This window comes from Biomphalaria glabrata, chromosome 6 (genome assembly GCF_947242115.1).
Source record: "Biomphalaria glabrata chromosome 6, xgBioGlab47.1, whole genome shotgun sequence".
NCBI classification, from domain to species: Eukaryota; Metazoa; Mollusca; class Gastropoda; family Planorbidae; genus Biomphalaria; species Biomphalaria glabrata.
In genome coordinates, this window is record NC_074716.1 from 28,115,907 (window position 1) to 28,135,071 (window position 19,165).

General features: G+C 34.4%; 1 protein-coding gene across 3 annotated transcripts in view; it reads right to left on the reverse strand.

The window, feature by feature from the left end:
- Window positions 1-904: 904 nt before the first annotated feature.
- Window positions 905-19,165, reverse strand: part of LOC106061144 (methylosome protein 50-like) — a 30,230-nt gene continuing 11,969 nt past the window's right edge. The window contains exons 1-9 of one of the 3 annotated variants that reach the window (XM_056031451.1): window positions 13,795-13,918; window positions 11,378-11,563; window positions 10,607-10,748; window positions 10,418-10,467; window positions 8,368-8,438; window positions 7,955-8,009; window positions 6,688-6,874; window positions 4,211-4,288; window positions 905-2,104 (exon numbers count right to left, since the gene is read on the reverse strand). In XM_056031451.1, the coding sequence (XP_055887426.1) occupies window positions 1,804-2,104; window positions 4,211-4,288; window positions 6,688-6,874; window positions 7,955-8,009; window positions 8,368-8,438; window positions 10,418-10,467; window positions 10,607-10,748; window positions 11,378-11,563; window positions 13,795-13,903 (1,179 nt within the window). In that variant the 5' untranslated portion in view covers window positions 13,904-13,918 and the 3' untranslated portion in view covers window positions 905-1,803. Of the gene's footprint in view, window positions 2,105-4,210; window positions 4,289-6,687; window positions 6,875-7,954; window positions 8,010-8,367; window positions 8,439-10,417; window positions 10,468-10,606; window positions 10,749-11,161; window positions 11,250-11,377; window positions 11,564-13,794; window positions 13,919-19,165 lie in introns of those variants that run through there. The other 2 variants (XM_013219218.2, XM_056031452.1) reach the window with 2 other exon arrangements.

Below are 19,165 nucleotides of genomic sequence, written 5' to 3' on the forward strand. Positions count from 1 at the left end.
TTGCCACATCACAGGTCTGTACACATGGCAATGAGCTATTGGTCTAAAATGCCCACAGGTTGTGACGTTGCTAGCCAGTGTTGATGCCTTCTATAATGAATGGTCTTGGACTGAGTCGAATGTTTCTGGTAAGGATATACTCATTATTCCTTATATGTGTGTGCTTACGAATATTTAGTAATGTTATGGCTGGATAACATAAAAAATAGACTGGCCTCCCTCTTAAAACAGCTGCCGACCGGGAAAAGTGAAGGGATTTGATTACGCCAACTGTGACCTCACACCTATGACGAAAGTCAAGGGACAGAAGATGATGCAGTTAGCTACTTTTAAGATTTGATGAACTTAATAATTAGCGATTGTGATTCTTATCAAGAAAAAATGCTATTGCCTCACATACAGGATTTTAAAATTTTCTAGAAGGATTATCAGAATTTTACAAACATTTTCTATGCATATATTTAAACTGCACTTCAATTAAAATTTTCTTTAGTTAAAGCTTTGATTAATATTTTAAAAATTAATTATCAAAATTTTAATGAGTACAATAAGATAAGTATCTAGCTTGTTTTGTTCTATTTGTTATTTTATGATTAAGTATGAACATAAACTCCTGATGTCCTACAATTATTTGAAACATGAAATTCGCATGCTTTCTTCAAATGGTTACCCAAATTCTGTAGTTTTATACATTTCACATATTCATTCAGAAATTACGAAATTATATTGTAACCCAAACCTCCTATAGGAGGACAGGGAATTGCAGCAGGTAGAATAAAACTCTGGACGTGTGATGATAGTCCAAGCACATACCAGATAAACATCCATTTAACTGATGTTAGATTACCATAAGTTTTACAATCTTTGTTTTAACATACACATCAATAAAAAAAAATACAGGAACTCAATTTTCATAACTGTAATATGTTTTTAACTCAAATTTCAATAAAAAAGAAATTACACAAAAAGAAATGTCTTGGTGACTTGTAACCTACATTCAATATGTTGAAGGAATGTGTCAATTCCTGCCACACCAACATGGATTCCTCATCAAGAGTTTTAGTAACAAAGAAGGCTTAATGCTGGGGACATTACATCAGGCAAAGAAACAGAATCTTATAAATTAATCTCATTTAAGTAACAAACTGATAACATCCCCTTAAGAAAGCCAGTTCAGCTAAATGCAAGACTATATATTTTACATAACAGTGTATCATAATCTTGTTCATAAATACTGAGGTCACAATACCGCATGATATTGTACAATAGTTCAATTCAAAAGTCAGCATTACGGTTTCAATATAAAGTTCAACATTGACAAACATATTTTAAAAATTACATTTTCAATTAAATTAACGACTGCACAAGTAAAAATTTCAAGTCACAGTTTTTTAATTTAACTGTAAGAAGATAAAGTTTTTTTTTTATTATGTACAAAACTATTTTGGTGCATTCAAATACAAACCATTAATTCACTTTAGACTAATTAGACATTGATATGTTTGCATTTTATAAGACCAGAATGTATATTTATATTATGTTATCATATCATAAGTATACAAGATAACTGGAAAAGTTACTGACTTCTCAGCTATTTCAAAGAATTTTTGTTCAAATAAAAGAAATACTGTGACTTATTTTTAACTGTGTAGTCTTAAGAAGACATCTTGTGAAAATGTTTCATTCATATCCAAAAATCTTGCTGGCCTTAGAAATCACTTTTACACAAGTCACACCAAAGTGAAGTGAATTAATGATGTGCCAATGACACAAATAAAAACATCCAACATTTGAATTTTCTTTCTATCCCTCTGCACTCATCTCTGGTTGAGATTTGACCGCCTGGCTGTAAGACAGTTTGCACTGGTCAAGCTTGCTCTTGTCTACATCAGTCCCCACATCACCAGATCCATTCTCTACTGGGTGGTCAGCAATGTCACCATTTACCTCCAGCTTGCAAGAGCTGGACTCCCCCATGAATGTGGCAGTCTGTTTGGTGATGTCATGTAATAGTATCCTGGAGTCCCAAGCACATGTGTACAGCTGAGATTCTGTTGACCAGGTCAGACCTCTGACAAAGTCTCTGTGAGTTGTGTTGGAATATCTGCAATAAAGATACAACCCAAACAATAATCCTGTTCTACAATCTTACAGTTAGCTACAGTCTCAACTAATAAAATTATTGTCTTGAACTTGCTTTGAAAACCAGAAATACAAATAAGTGGATATCTTTTTTCAGACAGACCATTCATTTGAAAACCAGAAATACAAATAAGTGGATATCTTTTTTCAGATAGACCATTCATTTGAAAACCAGAAATACAAATAAGTGGATATCTTTTTTCAGACAGACCATTCATTTGAAAACCAGAAATACAAATAAGTGGAGATCTTTTTTCAGACAGACCACTCATTTGAAAACCAGAATTACAAATAAGTGAAAATCTTTTTTCAGACAGACCATAACCAATGACTCAGACAAAGCGTTGGATGTTGAAAGTCAGACATAAAAGCAATCTGAAAACACTTTATCATCACTGTCTACAGAGTGTTAACTTTAACAGTAACATAAAATCATTTTTATCAATTTAAATCATAAACTATTTCCCAGGTCTAGATCTATGTGACATTGTCCACAGATGGTGAGCTATTTTTAATTTTCATAATCAAAATGAAAATAATTTTTCTTTAAAAATTAATTATATAAAAATAGCATACATTTTCTATGGTACCAGTGTACATTTTCTGATAAAACAACCTTCTCTGATTAAAAAAAAAGTTTTTAATTTAACCCTAACATGGTAGTGCCCTACAAAGTTAATACATTCACCAAAATATGGGAAACCACATCAAGGAGAGGAGTTAAATTTAAAACATGCCTTTTTAAAGAAACAAAAGATTTCTCATCTTTTTTTTTTTAAATTCTTAAACTTATTTGTAATTAAATTTTTTTTTTTCCAAAATGATAAATACAGACTAAAATTCTGTTCATTCACCTCTTCCTTTACATCATATTAGTTAAGTTGTTTTCAGTTTTTAAAGTGGAAAATTTCAACCTGTACAATTAATTTGTTTAAAGCAGACATGCCTACCCCCAAGACCCAGAATGTGGAACACTCAGGTTGAAAATGTGGAATTTTGGGCCCCAATGTGGAACATTAACGCGTTTGTTAGCAATACTGTACGCAATATAAATAAAACTTCAATTATATTACTTTAAAAACAACAATAGCATGCTTCTTATAAATTAGATGTAAATATTATAATTAAAAGTAAGAAAACCTTTAATTCATAATTATGTCCTTTGTTTGAAATCAATAGTTCTAACTCCTAAATGATGAATTCTAACTAAAATGTATTCTAATGACCTAGACTCAAATGTTACTATATCTATTTTTATTTGTTACTACTAGATATAAATCTACTGACTAGATCTAGATTATTCTAGATCTACATCTACTTGATTATCTATCCTTTTCTAGGGCTCTACTCTAATCACTCTAATAACTCTAGATGTTGTCTCTAGTTCTAGATCTAACTAAAATAATTTAAGAGTCTACGGTAATTTCCGCTTAGTTACTGTTAGAATAGTGACAATACTCTGAATATACTAATTATAGACTCCAATAGTGGCAATACGGCAAATGCAATTCCAATTGACTTGCCAATAGTCTAGAGTCTAGAGATAGTCTAGGTCTAGATCAAGATCTAGTCTAGACTAGTAGTAAGTAACTAAGTAGACTAAGTAGTATAGCCATTGTCGGGAAAAGAAAGGGATTTGAATGAAACATTTGGCTTATTAGCATAATTAGCACTTACTAGATTCTCAGAATAGATCTAGATCTAGTATCTAGACCTAGAGTATTAGATCTATGTCTAGATCTAGCTCAACCTTATCTTCGTAAATTTAGGACACACCGGGTCAGGGAGAAGATGAAATGTAAACAATAAACACAGACCTATATATATTTTATTTTGCATTCAGTATTTTAATTTCGCATTATTAATAAATAATGAAAAATCGGCGATTTTTTTTTTTTTTTTTTTTTTTTGTGTCGGAATTCAGACTTGGCGGAACAAAAAAATCGTGAATGCGGAACGGCGGAACATGTGAGCTTTTTTGATGCTTTTGCGGGACGGTTCCGCATAATGCGGGACTGTAGGCATGTCTGTTAAAGTCTTTTGACAATCCAGAAAAATAAGTACTTACATTACTTTCATGGTTTCATTCTCAGTAGTACACACAACTACCTTACAGTCTTCACTGACTGAGGCTAGTAAAGATGGTCTGAAATAGTTAAAAAAGAAATTTAGTGCAAAGTGTTGGTACATTGGTTACATGAATGAATCCAATGCCATTCCATCTTTACTCAACATATCTATTATAGCTGAATATTGGAAAAATGTTTACTTATAAGATTGTGCTATATATATTTTAAAACTCAGGCAGATAACCTTCCTTTAATCAGCACTGGGGAAAACAAAAGTCTGGCTACAAAGGCTCTCTTGATAAACATAAATAATTAAAAATGAATAATACTTTCAACAAAACAAAAAAGATACAATTTTAGATAGCATAAAAAACAACTGAATCCCTCACATGTGTAACTTGCTTAGACTTGTGTACAGATTGGAAACAAAATAAAGAGAAACTATTTCTGACTATCACTGATGAAAGGAAAAATGGCTGCCATAAGCTGAGAAGAAATTGCATCCTTAGTTTAGATGGATGGAAAAAAAAAAGTGAGGAAAGTTATTAAAAATAAAATGAACTCAAAATGTTCAAAATCTCTTCTAAAAAAAGTGTTTTTTTTTTAAATGTGTCTGTAGGATAAAAAGTTTGATAAAAAGCTTGTACATGTTATTTCTCCCACACCCAAACTCGGATCAAGTTGAAATTTTGCACAATTATTTCTAATACCTGACAAAACAAAAAAAAAATAAAACAAAAAAAAAATTAGTTATTTAACTATTGGTAGTAATTATTTTGTTGGGTATCCTACAGAACAAGGAAGCATATTTGACAGATGTGGTAGTATAAGTTGAACAAGTTTTTTTATGTACTTAAAAAGCGATCATGGTAACATTCCCCCAGATACCCCCACCCCCTTCCCAACTGGTCCAGACAAGTGATAGGATCAAAGCAAAATGATGCGTGTGACAGACAGACATTTTGCACAAACCTAATAGGGGCTTTTCCCCTTACGGGGCCACTAAAAATATTTCTAAATGCACAAATTTAATATTGTTAGTCTAGATCTATTACAGATTTAATTATATGACTGATCAAAACTAATTGATACAATTACATACTATAAGCTTTTTTTGTTTAGAAAAGTATTTTTAGCGGCCCCCGAAAGGGGAAAAGACGCTATTAGTTTTGTGTGAAATGTCTGTCCATCCGCCCCGTTTAGATCTCGTAAACTACAAAAGATAGTGAAAATCGGACATCACAATATTTTAGACCATTCAAAGTTCTGATGCAACGGCTACTTTTTTTTTTTCTGAAAGCGAAAAATCTAATTTTTAAAATCAGTAATGCAAGTATTTTTTTAAAGAGAAAAAGCTAACTAGTATGCATTATAAGTTAGACCTAATTTAAAACGAATAGTAATCTTATAAACTTCATTTTCCTGAACTTTTTTTTTAATTTCGGAATATTTTGTGTGGATTCGAATAAGAGATTGAGCCTTTTAAAAAAATTAGATCAATTATAAGACATCAGTTAGGCCAGGGGAGGCCAGGTGGCTGAGCGGTAAAGCGCTTGGCTTCTGAACCGGGGGTCCCGGGTTCAAATCCTGATGAAGACTGGGATTTTAAACTCTGGAATCTTTGGGCGCCTCTGAGTCCACTCAGCTCTAATGGGTACCTGACATTAGTTGGGGAAAAGTAAAGGCGGTTGGTCGTTGTGCTGGCTACATGACACCCTCGTTAACCGTAGGCCACAAAAACAGATGAACTTTACATATCTGCCCTATAGACCACAAGGTCTGAAAGGGGAACTAGTTAGGCCAGGTTCACATCTAACTTTACATTCACTTTCACCTATCCTTTGATCTGCTGGACCGTTGGGGCACTACACAAGATCTGTTAACCTTCTTTCTCCATTCTTATCTCTCATTTGTCTTTGATATAATTTCATTCAGATGTACTTTCTGAAAATATTGTAGCCTGCCTGGGTGGACCACTTCGGGGGCTGATTTTGAGTTTGTGTTTCCACACAAACTGTCTTTTGTAACCTTGTTTTAAATATGTTTTTCTTGTTATTGTTTTTACAAGTTTTTCTTACTACAAAATCTTCCACTAGAAAACAAGAGGTAAAGGTTACACATGCTCTGAACAAGAAAATTTGAAATCAACAAGACACTTTGTTGAGTGCTACCATGTCACTTGTTACCATTAAACCCACCTTAAAGATCAACTGGCTGTACTGGCAACCACTAAGTGTTTCATAACAACTAAAGATTAGACTGACCTTCTCAAACTACTTGGAAATCCCATACAAAATTCCTAAAGTTGACTCAGACAAAGCGTTGGATGTTGGATGTCAAACACCAAAGAATTCTGGATACATTGCATCATCATTGTCAACTAATTCGTTTTTATTTTTCATGGAACACTTTAATTTTAAAGCACTTTTGCTTAAACAGTAGTAATAACCCAGGCAATTAATATCACATGACTTACTTGTTTGGGCAGAACTGTAAGTTATTCACTAAACGTTTGTGTGGTGCGATGTTGAGGTAGCTGTTGTCCACACCCGCTCTGGTGTCCAGTACAACTATCTGGCCACTCTCACTACCCACTGCCAGTTTATATGGATTGTCAGGTCTCCACTTCACACAGGTTGGTGTATACTGGAGTGGAGATTTATCTGACAATAATATCAAAATATGTTCAACATTTAGAATCAGTTTTCAATTGGAATGTATTCATTCAAATCAAGGTCATACATTTTTTATCATTCAACTCAGATATGTGGATATTCTGTGGCGTTTTAAAATGTGTCCTTCAGCTAGAGTATTATTATTTTGTTGTGCAGTAAGGATTCTCTCAATTTTTCGCAAATAATAATTGTTTTTTTTAAATTATTATTGAATAATTCCAATGATAGACCTTTGAAACTAGACTTAGAAGACGGTGCACAAAATGTTCCTGAACATTAATTTATTATACTCTTGATCAACAAAGCCTTACATTAGTAAATGCCCAAATGCAATAGTCCTTTCAAAATCGATGTTGGATCTAGACCTAGATTTAGTCTCTAGCCAAATTTACAATTATTTATTTTTACTTTGAAAAATTATAGCAGTCAAACTAGAGTTTTCCCACATGTGGCCAACTAGCTAGTAATTCATTTCTCAGTGATATACATCCACTGTTAAATTTCTAGCATCTGCCCACCCAGCTTCCTCCATAAAAAAAAAAAAAGGAGTGACTTGTAAAAAAAGGATGTATAGCTTTGGACTGGAATTTGATTTAGCCAGCACCCTGGTGTGGAATAGAGTAACCACACTGTAAACACACACACACACAAATATAAATCCCAAAGGCAAAATCTAAAGAGTATTTTACATATCAAACTAATGAAGGACAATTTGTATTCTATAAGAAAATCAAGATTGATTCAAAAGAGTTACCTAATTTTACCTACTTGGAAGTGGTTTTGCATAACAGGATTTACATTTTTACACTTCCGCACAATACTTAACTGGGAGATAGTATTTCCTATTTACATTAAAATATTATATGCTTTATTTTTTATTGTAGAGAGTTGAAAAACGAGCACTATTATTTTACTTAGCTTAAGGAGACTTGAAAATACTTCAACTGACAATCAGACAAAGCGTTGGATACTGGAGTCATCAACAGTGCAATCAGCATGTTTTAAGAGTATCATCATATTGTCACAATGTTACCTGATGCTAGCAAACTACACTAAATACATACTTACTAAGTATACTGGCTGGTTTCACTTTACGTCTGTCCCAAACAAGTATTCTGCCATCCTAAAATAGATATTCATTTTCATGAGCCACATGGACCAAGGTTTTAATATACAAAGAATCTTGATAAATGTTAAGAAATGACCCTTAAAATTGTATAAACTTATTAAAGAAAGAATTCCTATTTAGACACCATTCATTATGATGTAAGAGAAGCACCTTTATTCTGCCTTAAGGTGTCAAGTATCAGGCAAAGCTTAAAGCTATCAGAAATGTAAAGAAAAATCCCTGGAGAAAGATGTCAACTTGATACCCTCAGTGTAGCACATTTTAAATCAACCCATCTTTAATATTGTATAACAATAGTGTTAACAGACCCTACTAGCAACATTAGATAGGAGGCAATGACTGTATACACTACCTGAGAACAAGAGACAAACAAGTCAGATTCATTTGGATGGCAGTCAATACTGTAAACAATGTCACTGTGAGCTGCAAAAGAAATAATGTCACATCTTCAGGATGAAACACAAGTTGCCAATTATAAAAGTTGTTGCTATTAACAATACTTTCACTATCCATTGTTCAGTGCTTTTAGATTCAATTATAAATACCAGTGCTACAGTGATCAAGAACAAGTTTTAGAAAAGGATTAAACATAATGGCTGGCTTGAAGACATTCCTGTTTAAAGTCTCACTGTCTGTGTAAAAACAACAATGAATAAAACAACTCACAAAGAACACAATTCTGTAGGTCTACCCAAAACAAAAATTATGTCCAGTTTAAAGCTGAGATTTCTGTAAATATATGAGACAAGGCTACAATTAGGCACCTGGCTCTATTCAGTTTTAAAGGTTTAAGAAAAATGTCCCTAGAGTTGTGCAAGGCATTTATTACAGAAGAAGCATTCCACTTTGTTAAGTTGTACCATAACAATGAGCAAATAATCAGTATTGAGAAGACATACTCAAGGATCAGTTAACTCAAAGTCACCGTAAATGTCAATGTACAAGTTGTTTTTTATCAGTATACATTTGTCATAAAGCAGTGTGTAAAAGAATTGTCATGGCAACTACACCCTATTTAGAATTTACAAAGAATGACACAACAAGATGCTAACCATTGACATGAAATGTATGACATAACTGTGTAATTAGCTTATTCCTGTAAGCTAGTCAAACCTGAACACTCAACGCATCACAAAAAAACAACAACTCAGAACATTTTTTCATGTGACACATTTAGGATCTTTGAGAGTGCTTATTAAATGACATTGTCTGGGAGAAGAGAACAAGGCATGACTCTTACTAAGAACTTTATGAAGAAAAATGATACAGCATTAGGTACAGAGAAAAGCTCTTGTGATAACATTGTTCAGGAAAGACAGCTGGAATGATATCTTAAATAAACCACAAAATGCTTAATAAAAAAAATCATCATTAAACAGAAGAGTAAACTAACCTGGAAATTGTTTCAAATGTCTAAAAGATAATATTTTTTCTTAGGTGGGGACAATGGTACTCTTAGAAGTGACAAAAACATTTTTCACAAGATATATTATTTGAGATCAAAGAATTGTAAAAATACAATGCCCCTCCGTTTAAAATGCACTGTTTCATAAATAACAAGGTTAAAAAGACAGTTTGTGTGGAAACACAAACTCAAAATATTTTCCAAAGAATATCAGAATGAGATTCTATCAAAGGCAAATGACAGAGAAGAATGGAGAAAGAATGTTGACAGATAATGTGTGGTGCCCCAACAATCCAGCAGACGAAGAAATAGGTGAAAGTGAATGTGAAGTTCGATGTGAACCTGGCCTAACTTATGTCCTATAATGATTATCTAATTGATGTAATTGTTTTGTAAAGGGACAATCTCTTATTCAAAGCCTCAAGAAAAAAAACTTTTCCATAAAAAAGAAATAACAGAAATACTATAGCCCTGCAGTTCATGCGATAATAGAAAAAAATACTTATAAATTGTTGTTTTAAATAATGTTCCACTTATATGCATACTAAATAGATTTTTTTCTCTTTAAAAAAAAAGTAAAAAAATTTTTGTATGACAGAACTTAAAAGGTGTATTTTAATGAAAAAAACTGCTTGCATAGTTGATTTTAAAAATTAGATTTTTCGCTTTCAGAAAGGGAAAAATTAGCCATTGCATCAGAACTTTTAATGGTCTAAAATATGATGTCATATCTTCACCATCTTTTCTAGTTTACAAGATCTAAATGGGAAGGACGGACAGACTGTTCACACAAAACTAATAGCCTCTTTTCCCCTTTTGAGAGCTGCTAAAAATGACCATCACTAAAAATTGTGCATCACAGAATGAGGAAAAAGTTGAAGGAAGCAGTGTCCTCTACTCTCTACAAACATTAAGCTCAAAAACTTAACATGTTTTGGTTAGTTTTGAAATATGTCACTTCACAACACAACACTAGGAGAAAACACAAAATATTTACCTTGTGTAGTATAAAATTGTACTGTGTTTGACAAATCCCAAAGTTTAATGCTGTGGAGTTCAAGAAAATATAAGTTTCAATATGAAAAAAAGTAAATTTGAGTTAAAAAAAAAAAAAAAAAAAAGCAAATTAGCAATTGTAAAGACCAAAAAATTTATAAAATCTCAACTAAAAAAAAAAATGTCTGACCATCTGTCATGGCTACTAGATGCTGCTTTTGTTTTATCACAGGTTACAGAGACGCTAGTCACCACACCATCGTGGCCTACAGCAGCATGGGAGAGAACAAATGTGCGGAAGTCATCTTCTAAATTCCAAACTGCTATGCCACCTTGAAGACAAAAAATATTTTTTCCTTAAATAAATTTTATGTACAAATTAATATATCTTTCTTCGAATGTAATAATATTTATTGTGAATGGAAAGTAACTTCTTCCTTCTTAAATTTTCAAAACTTAAGCATTATACATGGAAAACTTCAGAGAATAGAACTATGCTACATAAAAAAGAATTATCGAACACTTAAATTTGTGTTGCAACATTGTCACAGAAGTATTGACTTACTGTTCATGCTATACATTCAAAAAGAGTATGAGAGATTATGATTAGGTATTGTAACTGCAAAAATATATTTATTTAAACCCAGCGGCAGAATTAAGTTCAAAGCCTAAGAGGAACAACAGTTATCAATGGTTTAAAATAAAAAGGATTTTCTGAGGCCAAGCACTAACTACTGCAACTGACCTGTGTCTAATCCCACCGCTAACTTCTGCAACTGACCTGTGTCTAATCCCACCACCACCATCTGCTACTGACCTGTGTCTCATCCCACCACTAACTACTGCTACTGACCTTTGTCTAGTCCCACCACTAACTACTTCTACTGACATGTGGCTAATCCCACCACTAACTACTGCTACTGACCTGTGTCTAATCCTACTACTAACTACTGCTACTGACCTGTGTCTAATCCCACTAGTACATGTGTGTTGTCAATCCATTTTGCATCCCCAACTCCAGCTTCCAGTTGTACACCAGCTGTACATCTGTCTACATCAGGAGCACTCTCAGCTGTCTGGTAGTACCACAGTGATCCTAACCAGAAACGTCCAGTCAGACAGGAAGCTCCTAGCAGCAATCCACCATCTGTTCCAAATAATATCATTTTTAAAACGTTAAATATATATATATATATATATATATATATTAAAAGATAATATGACCAAGTGCTAGAAACCAGATCACAGCCTGAATCTGTGAGACAAGAGTAAGCAGAAGTAATCAAACTAGAATAAAAGAAAAAAAATGATACAGTCTCCTTACAATATCAACACCACACAATCTTGATATCAACACCACACAATCTCATTACTTGTCAATGATATCAACACCACACAATCTCATTACTTGTCTAGGATATCAACACCAGTATCAACATCACACAATCTCATTACATGTCTATGATTATTGATATCAACACCACACAATCTCATTGGATGTCTATGATTATTGATATCTGCACCAAATAAACTCATTACTTGAGATATTGATATCAACACCACATAATCTCATTACTTGTCTGTCTGATTATTGATATCTACATCACATAATCTCATTACTTGTCTATGATTGTTGATATCAACACCACACAATCTCATTAGTCTAGGATATCCCCCAGTCCATATTCAGTGTTCTCTTTCAAGCAGAAATCTCATCTGCGCTCCACATGTTTTGTTTACTTATGGGAAACATCTTCAAGAAATTATGATTAAAAGACAACTGTTGTGGAAAAGATTTGCCCAGGTGTATTTTGAATCACATACACAAAATGAAATCAGACAAGAAGAAAGTTTTCAGCTTCCCTCATTTTATGAGCACAATGTCAACACAATAACAAACAGCTGGATTTTTTATCACAAGAATATTGTTTTATGTATAATATAAATTTCTAGAAACTAGGACACACAAAATAATGAAGGAACTAAAACAATATGTATTTATCTTATTTCTTTTAAAGTGCCCTAGTCCGCCCCACTCCCCCCAAAAGTTTCAATTCTATTTCTAGTTATTTGGTTACCCAACAAATGTAAATATACCAATAACTGCATTATTTGAACTGTACCATCTCTTACCACTTGTATACATTGGTAGAAATCTAAATGTCTGGCCAAGTTTGTTTGTATCCATCTCAACCTAGATAACAGATTTTCCAGGTAGACAGATATTATCATGAGGTGCCTACTATTAGGTGCATGTGGGTAGCTAGAGATTACCACAAGGTAGAGAGAGGGGAAAAAAAAGAAGGGGGAGGGAAGCCCCCTCGATTCTCTAGCTCTTTGTCTTCTTCATCCAAGCAATCTCAAGGGAGAGTACTATCTCTTATCTGAAGCTTACTTGGGTGTAATTACTGCCCTCACCAGTCTAACATCTAAATGGTGAAAGTGTGAGTTGCCACGAAAGTAGGGGAGGTCATAAATTGTGTTGTGTATAACAAATGTTCCTAAACAAACAATGACAATTAACCGCATGTGGAGTTGAAACAAGAATAAAAACACATTTATATCTCATGTCAAGGGACTTCCAATATTCTACATAGGGATCATGTTAATAGATTGGTGTAATATACCGCTTCATAGATATGCATGATCTAGAACTAAATATAATACACACACCAGCATTATAATGTATGTTAAACTGCAGTCTACTTAAAGTGAGGCACTAGAACGTATTCTTATTTCTTTGAACGTAACACTTTATTACTCGTTTTATTATTATTATCATCATTATTTGGCATTTAAAATGTAAAAAAATGTTGATCCTGCATCAGAAAATGAAAAAATAAATGTGTTGAAATAAATCAGACTTAGCTTACAACTACCAAACGGCACCACGCAATGTGGAGATACTCATCCCATACTGTCATCAGCAAGCTATGCTCAACTCCTAGAGCGGGGGTGGACAAACATGTTTACACTATAGGAGGAGATCAATGACGTCAGGTAACGGGAACCAGACCTGGCTTATAGGAACCTATGCAAAGGTCTGCAGGTATACAGAACCTTTGGTTCAAGCCTGACATGGAAACAGATACAATCAAGTTTGAACACATCCAATAGCAATTTAGATGTTCCCGGGGTCTGGGAATTGAATCTAGGTTTGACTCGTAGTCCGGATGGACTGAATAAGAATTCATTCGTTCTAACATTAGACTTAAGTTCAGTATGTAGAACTCGTTCAACCGCCAAATGCAACCATTTTTTTAAAGAGACAATGTGACTTTTAAAACAAACTTCTATTAGACATAAAGTGCCTTAAGGTAATCTAATTAACATTACTAGATGTAGCAAGACGAATGTTTCTTTCTATACCCAGCTTACAGAAGATCCGACGAATGAAATGATTCCGAGTGTCCACCCGTTTTGTTGACTTTGTCCTGCAAACCGAGGGAAGGTCTGCTTGTTCTCTACACCAAGCTATTGTACACATCTACGATATAGACATAGATTTCAATATCACACTATTCATATGCTAATACAAACAGCAGTAGATGTACATACATAGATTAACCTATTGACCTACATCGAATCTTTCAGAAGTTCACGGTACACTTGGTAATAAAACTGACAAGACTCAAGCTACAGCGGTGGTAATGAAGACCGGGCGACTCGTAAGAAAACAAACACTGTCTAAACGTCTGGCGTTGGGGTGTAGAAGACTATATTAACCATATCAAGGTACTGAGCAGAGAAGTAAATTAACATGGTGTTCATTCGAAATTGTTGAACACTGTGTAAGCGTGGCAGAACATCTCGTTTCAATCCTTTCAAAGTCATACCAGGAGATGTCAGAAAACATAATCGTCACATTCAACCTCCACTACATTGAGAAATATTCAGGTCTCATTAGCTCACAAACAAGAACACAGGTGAACTAACACCACATGCTTGTAAACCAGGTGTCATGACGTCAGACGGCATGTGGAGATGGACATCCAACTTACTGACCAAGCAAAATTCTATTCGAAACTTAGTGGTCGGGTGATAGAATATAAGTGCCACTGCTCTTGTGGTAAGCGTCTAGCGAACGAGTAACATGATATTTCCAGAAGGACACTAAACTGTATCTAAACAAATGCACTTTGACTACTTCAAGGAATTGAAATCGCCATCTAACAGTGTAATCGGAGAAATAGAACTGTGGAAGTGGAGAAAAAGGAAACAGCTTCAAAGATATCATTAGCTCGAATATTCTCTCTGAAAATATCCTGTCTGCTCAAGGTACCAGTTAGGTAGTTGTTAGCCAAGTCTGGCTTATCTTCATACATACCTAGTCAACCTTTACGTTGTCAGATACTTTAAAGCTGTCTACTATTTAAGTAGTGACCTAATGAAACCTTAATGTATCGACTATGTGACAAAACACCCTAATTATAAAATCAACCACTTCGCCATTCTTACTTATAGTGCTGTATTCAGTAACATGTAGTAAAGGTACCCTAGCCCAATACACGAACACTTTATACCTATAGCAATATTCTACAATAACAAACAACACACTTATTACCACCTTAAATATATCTATGGATATTTATAAGTAAATCTATCATTTACTTGATTCCGAAAGTAATTTCAGAACAGGAGTTCAATATTTTTTTAAACGGCCAAGCACACTTGTATTGGAATACTTATATTGTACTTGTTATATATATATATATATATATAAAAACCTCTGTTGAAATGTGAACAGAAAAGGTGTTTAAAATAAAACAAGGTTCACTACTATTTTTAATTTACATAAATGATTTACCAAATACCATTAGTTCAAGAAAAAAAGTCAGATTATTTGCAGACGATTGCATGATATAAAAAAACAACACAAGATACAGACATTTTACAAGGATCAATTTCAGAAATGGGAATCAAATTGGAGCATGTCTTTCCACCTAGAAAAATGTCAATTATTAAGAGTAAAAACAACAACAAAAAAAAAAAAAAAAAAACAACCTCCAAATACCTCGGAATCCCCAAATCTATAAAATAATATTTTTTTTAAAGCACACAAAGCATTCGAGTTTATTAAAAGACTATTCTACAAATCCAATAAGAACCTAAGTAAAAGTTACTTAAACCTTGGTTAGGCCAATAATACAATCCTGTTTGGGACCCCTCAACTAGAGAAAATCATTAGCAAACTAGAACAGACACAAAATAGAATAGTGATCACCTTTGATTAGAGTAACACCTTTAGTAAATTCATTAAATTTAGAGACCATTCAAGAAAGAAGACTCAAAAGTAAAGTAGCAATAATACATAAAACACTGAACCATAATCTTTAAATAGAAAAATAAAACCTAATAAAATACTCAGACAAAAAGATGAAGGCACATTTCTTGTTCCATGTGCTAGGACACATTTGTACAAATACTCCCATAGAGCTATTAGAGCTTGGAGTGGGTTGCCTGAGTCGACAGAATTTAAGTCATTGATTAACTTGACGATTGACCAAGGGACACACGTAGGACGTAATCATCTATTTGAAGTCACGTCTGTATTGGATGAGCTCAAGAAGAACGGTGTACGTGTTTCTGAGAGCAATGTCAACTTGCCAACTCAAAGAACTGCATCACCTGCAAGTGTCCAACGTTCAATGAGATTGTAACATTGCACAACTAAACGATAGGCTTGAAATATGCTTCATTTTTCTTAGCATGATCATGGGATTCTATAGCGCCACTTTTTGGTTATTACTTCACCCTCTTTTGACCCTAAAAGTTAAAAAAACGTACCATTTCTTGTGCTTTCTCTCCAACAGTATCTAGTATAGAAGTTGTAGAATATATCGTATTCCCCTAACACACGCTCACGCTAAAACACATAAACAGTCTCAGGTCGATGACAGAAGGCAACCATCCGTTAGTGACTTAGGTCTTGAGAAAAAAAAAACAGAACAGAGAAGTATGGGAAATAGTGGACCAATAAGTGTAGTTGGTAGTGCAGAGAGAGAGAGAGAGAGAGAGAGAGAGAGAGAGACAGAGAGAGAGTCTTCATTCAAAGCCAGACTTAACATTCACATATCCTCTCCAGGCTAAGGAACAGCACACATGGCCCTGGCCCGACTCATCAATGACAACAAAGAAACAGATGAACAACACATCACGGCCAGTCAGAACGAATGAGTCTATGATCATATTTTGAAGTTAATGTACTTGAGTGTATTCGTATTTGGCGTCAACAAAATGTTTCCAAGAAATTTAAATCTTGCGTAAAAAACTGAGTAGTTCTCTTCCGAAATAGCGTTTTTTTTTTGTTTCCTTCTCGAATAACAGGGTCATAGAAATAACGTTTAAAAAAAAAGGCACAATGAATCACACGCTGCTATTTTTCAGGCGTGTCTGCGTATATCTATCTAGAAGACAGAAACTTGCATTACCAGATGAATGTGACTGCGACTGTTTACCTGTAACAATATACAATAAACTATAGAATGAACCTGTAGAACTAAAAGACTGGGAATGTGTGTCATGTGCTTCAGGTTACAGAACTTTACATTTTTTGTTACTAAGCGGACTTCTCTTCAAGTAGATCTAAAATCTTGGTGTTTAGGAGACATGGTCAAGTCTGTAGTGTTTGGCAATGTTCAGGTGCGAGGAGGTCCTAGTTACACAAGGAACAAACGACAGGGACTCCATGCGCATGTCGTGAGATCTTCAAGGCCATAAAATGAAACATTAACTTTCTAAACGTTTTAACAAAGACACACATTTAGAACCTACCACAACGCATGTAATTGTATCAAAAAATCAACCAAAACAGGCATTCTACAAGACCTCAACCTTACCTTACAAACTAGATGCAGAGACATCGCCATTGTTCAAACCAGCAAGGGCAAGAGAAAGCGATGAAATCTGTCGACAATTCTAAAATATGAGTAGGAGACTGTGATTATCCAGAACGTATTTCAACTGACAATATCTCTAAAGAAAGCATTTAAATTACTGTTTGTATTTAAAGGCTGATTAAAGATGAGATCTCCCTCTTAAAAATAACGGATGCCCTAATGCCTCGCCTCTGACACCAGTACACACACAACGAAAGACAACAACAACAAAAAAAAAGGTGTGCGGCTTTTTGTGAGTACTTAGTGCAAAAGGTCAACAAATGACTTAAAGTCAACTACTCACAGGTCACGTAGAGACAACAGTGTGACAGTCGCAGCTGAATGACAGTAGAAAACACTCTAGTGCCATGTGTCCTAAAACACGTTCAGATTAACACCTGTCTACTTGACACATCGGCTTACCGACAAAAACAAAGAGAACACAAATCGAAAAACCAAGGTGTAGACTGAAATGACCAGTCTTATAGACTTTCAAAGTGTAGACTGAAATGACCAGTCTTATAGACTTTCAATGTGTAGACTGAAATGACCAGTCTTATAGACTTTCAAAGTGGTGAAGGTAGACTTGAACCAAACGTTCAACAATAGCCACAAGAGCGCTGCATTTTCTTATATAGTCAGTGAGACAGACTCATCCTAGGCTTTACAACTCCAAGCGAAATAAAAACAGGTCGAACTAAACACTAAGTAAGACTAGTTTCTTCCTAACCACCAAACAGAGATCAAATGAAGCAAAAAGATAAGAAAATGAAAACAAAAGTCAACAAAAAGATAAGAAAATGAAAACAAAAGTCAACAAAAAGATAAGAAAACAAAAGTCAACATTGCTCCAACTACAGCTAACAGGTATTTATTTCCGTTGACTAGACCCTAGTATATAACTGCTAATTATTTGAGACAATCAAAGTTTAAATATCATGAGCTAAAACTGTGTCTACGCATCAATCTAGGACGACAAAGATTGTATATTGTAGTATCAATTTTTAACGGATAGGAATTGGATTGTGCTCTCATCCTAAATAAGAAATTGTAGTTCTTTGAATCTTTTTCATGCAAAGTTAGCTAGATTCTATTCAAACAGACGACTTCTTTTGCAAGAACTTCTTAACATTGGAGTTCTGAGCCAAAGAGAAGGAACAAACTTCTGGTGCGACCCCAACGTAACGCGCTGATAAGTCAACCCAAACCTCCAGTTGAATGCTAACAAGTGAAATATTAAGTTGCACTACAAAAGCTACGGTGTGTTCATTCTTCTCGCCAATGACGTCTACTACCAGCCAACGTCTGCCGAATTCAGTGAAGCATGGATGTCAGACGGCTGTACCGACAATGACCAAGGGGAAAAAAATAGGTGTAAAAGACTTATGTAGTTAAAATAGAGCTCTATCCTACATCGCCCCCTCCCTCAATTCATGAAGCTGCCCCCTCCCTTCATGAATGAATGAAGTCAGAGATGAACTTGGATTCCTTGATTTACTACTAACCACTGGATGGGAACATTACGAACAATTGGGGCAGTTTGACTAGTTTCCTACACACGCATAGGTAATGATGGAAGGCAGGGTTTTAACCCGACTGCTGTGAGCCTCAAATCACGTGGCACCCGTCTACACAGTAGTGGCAAAAGAATGGAAGTATTGAAATCAAGTTTCTTTTTCAATGCAACATATAAAAACAAATCAAAAAAATCAAAGATTGTAGCTTCAAACTATCCTAATAGGGGAGGAGTACTACGTATGAATCTAAATGGGATGAACACATGCATGGGCAGCAAAATTAGCTGAAACATCAGTAGAGCCAAACTGGCTAAGAACTGCCACACTTGGTCACTAAGACGTCCATGCCCTGTC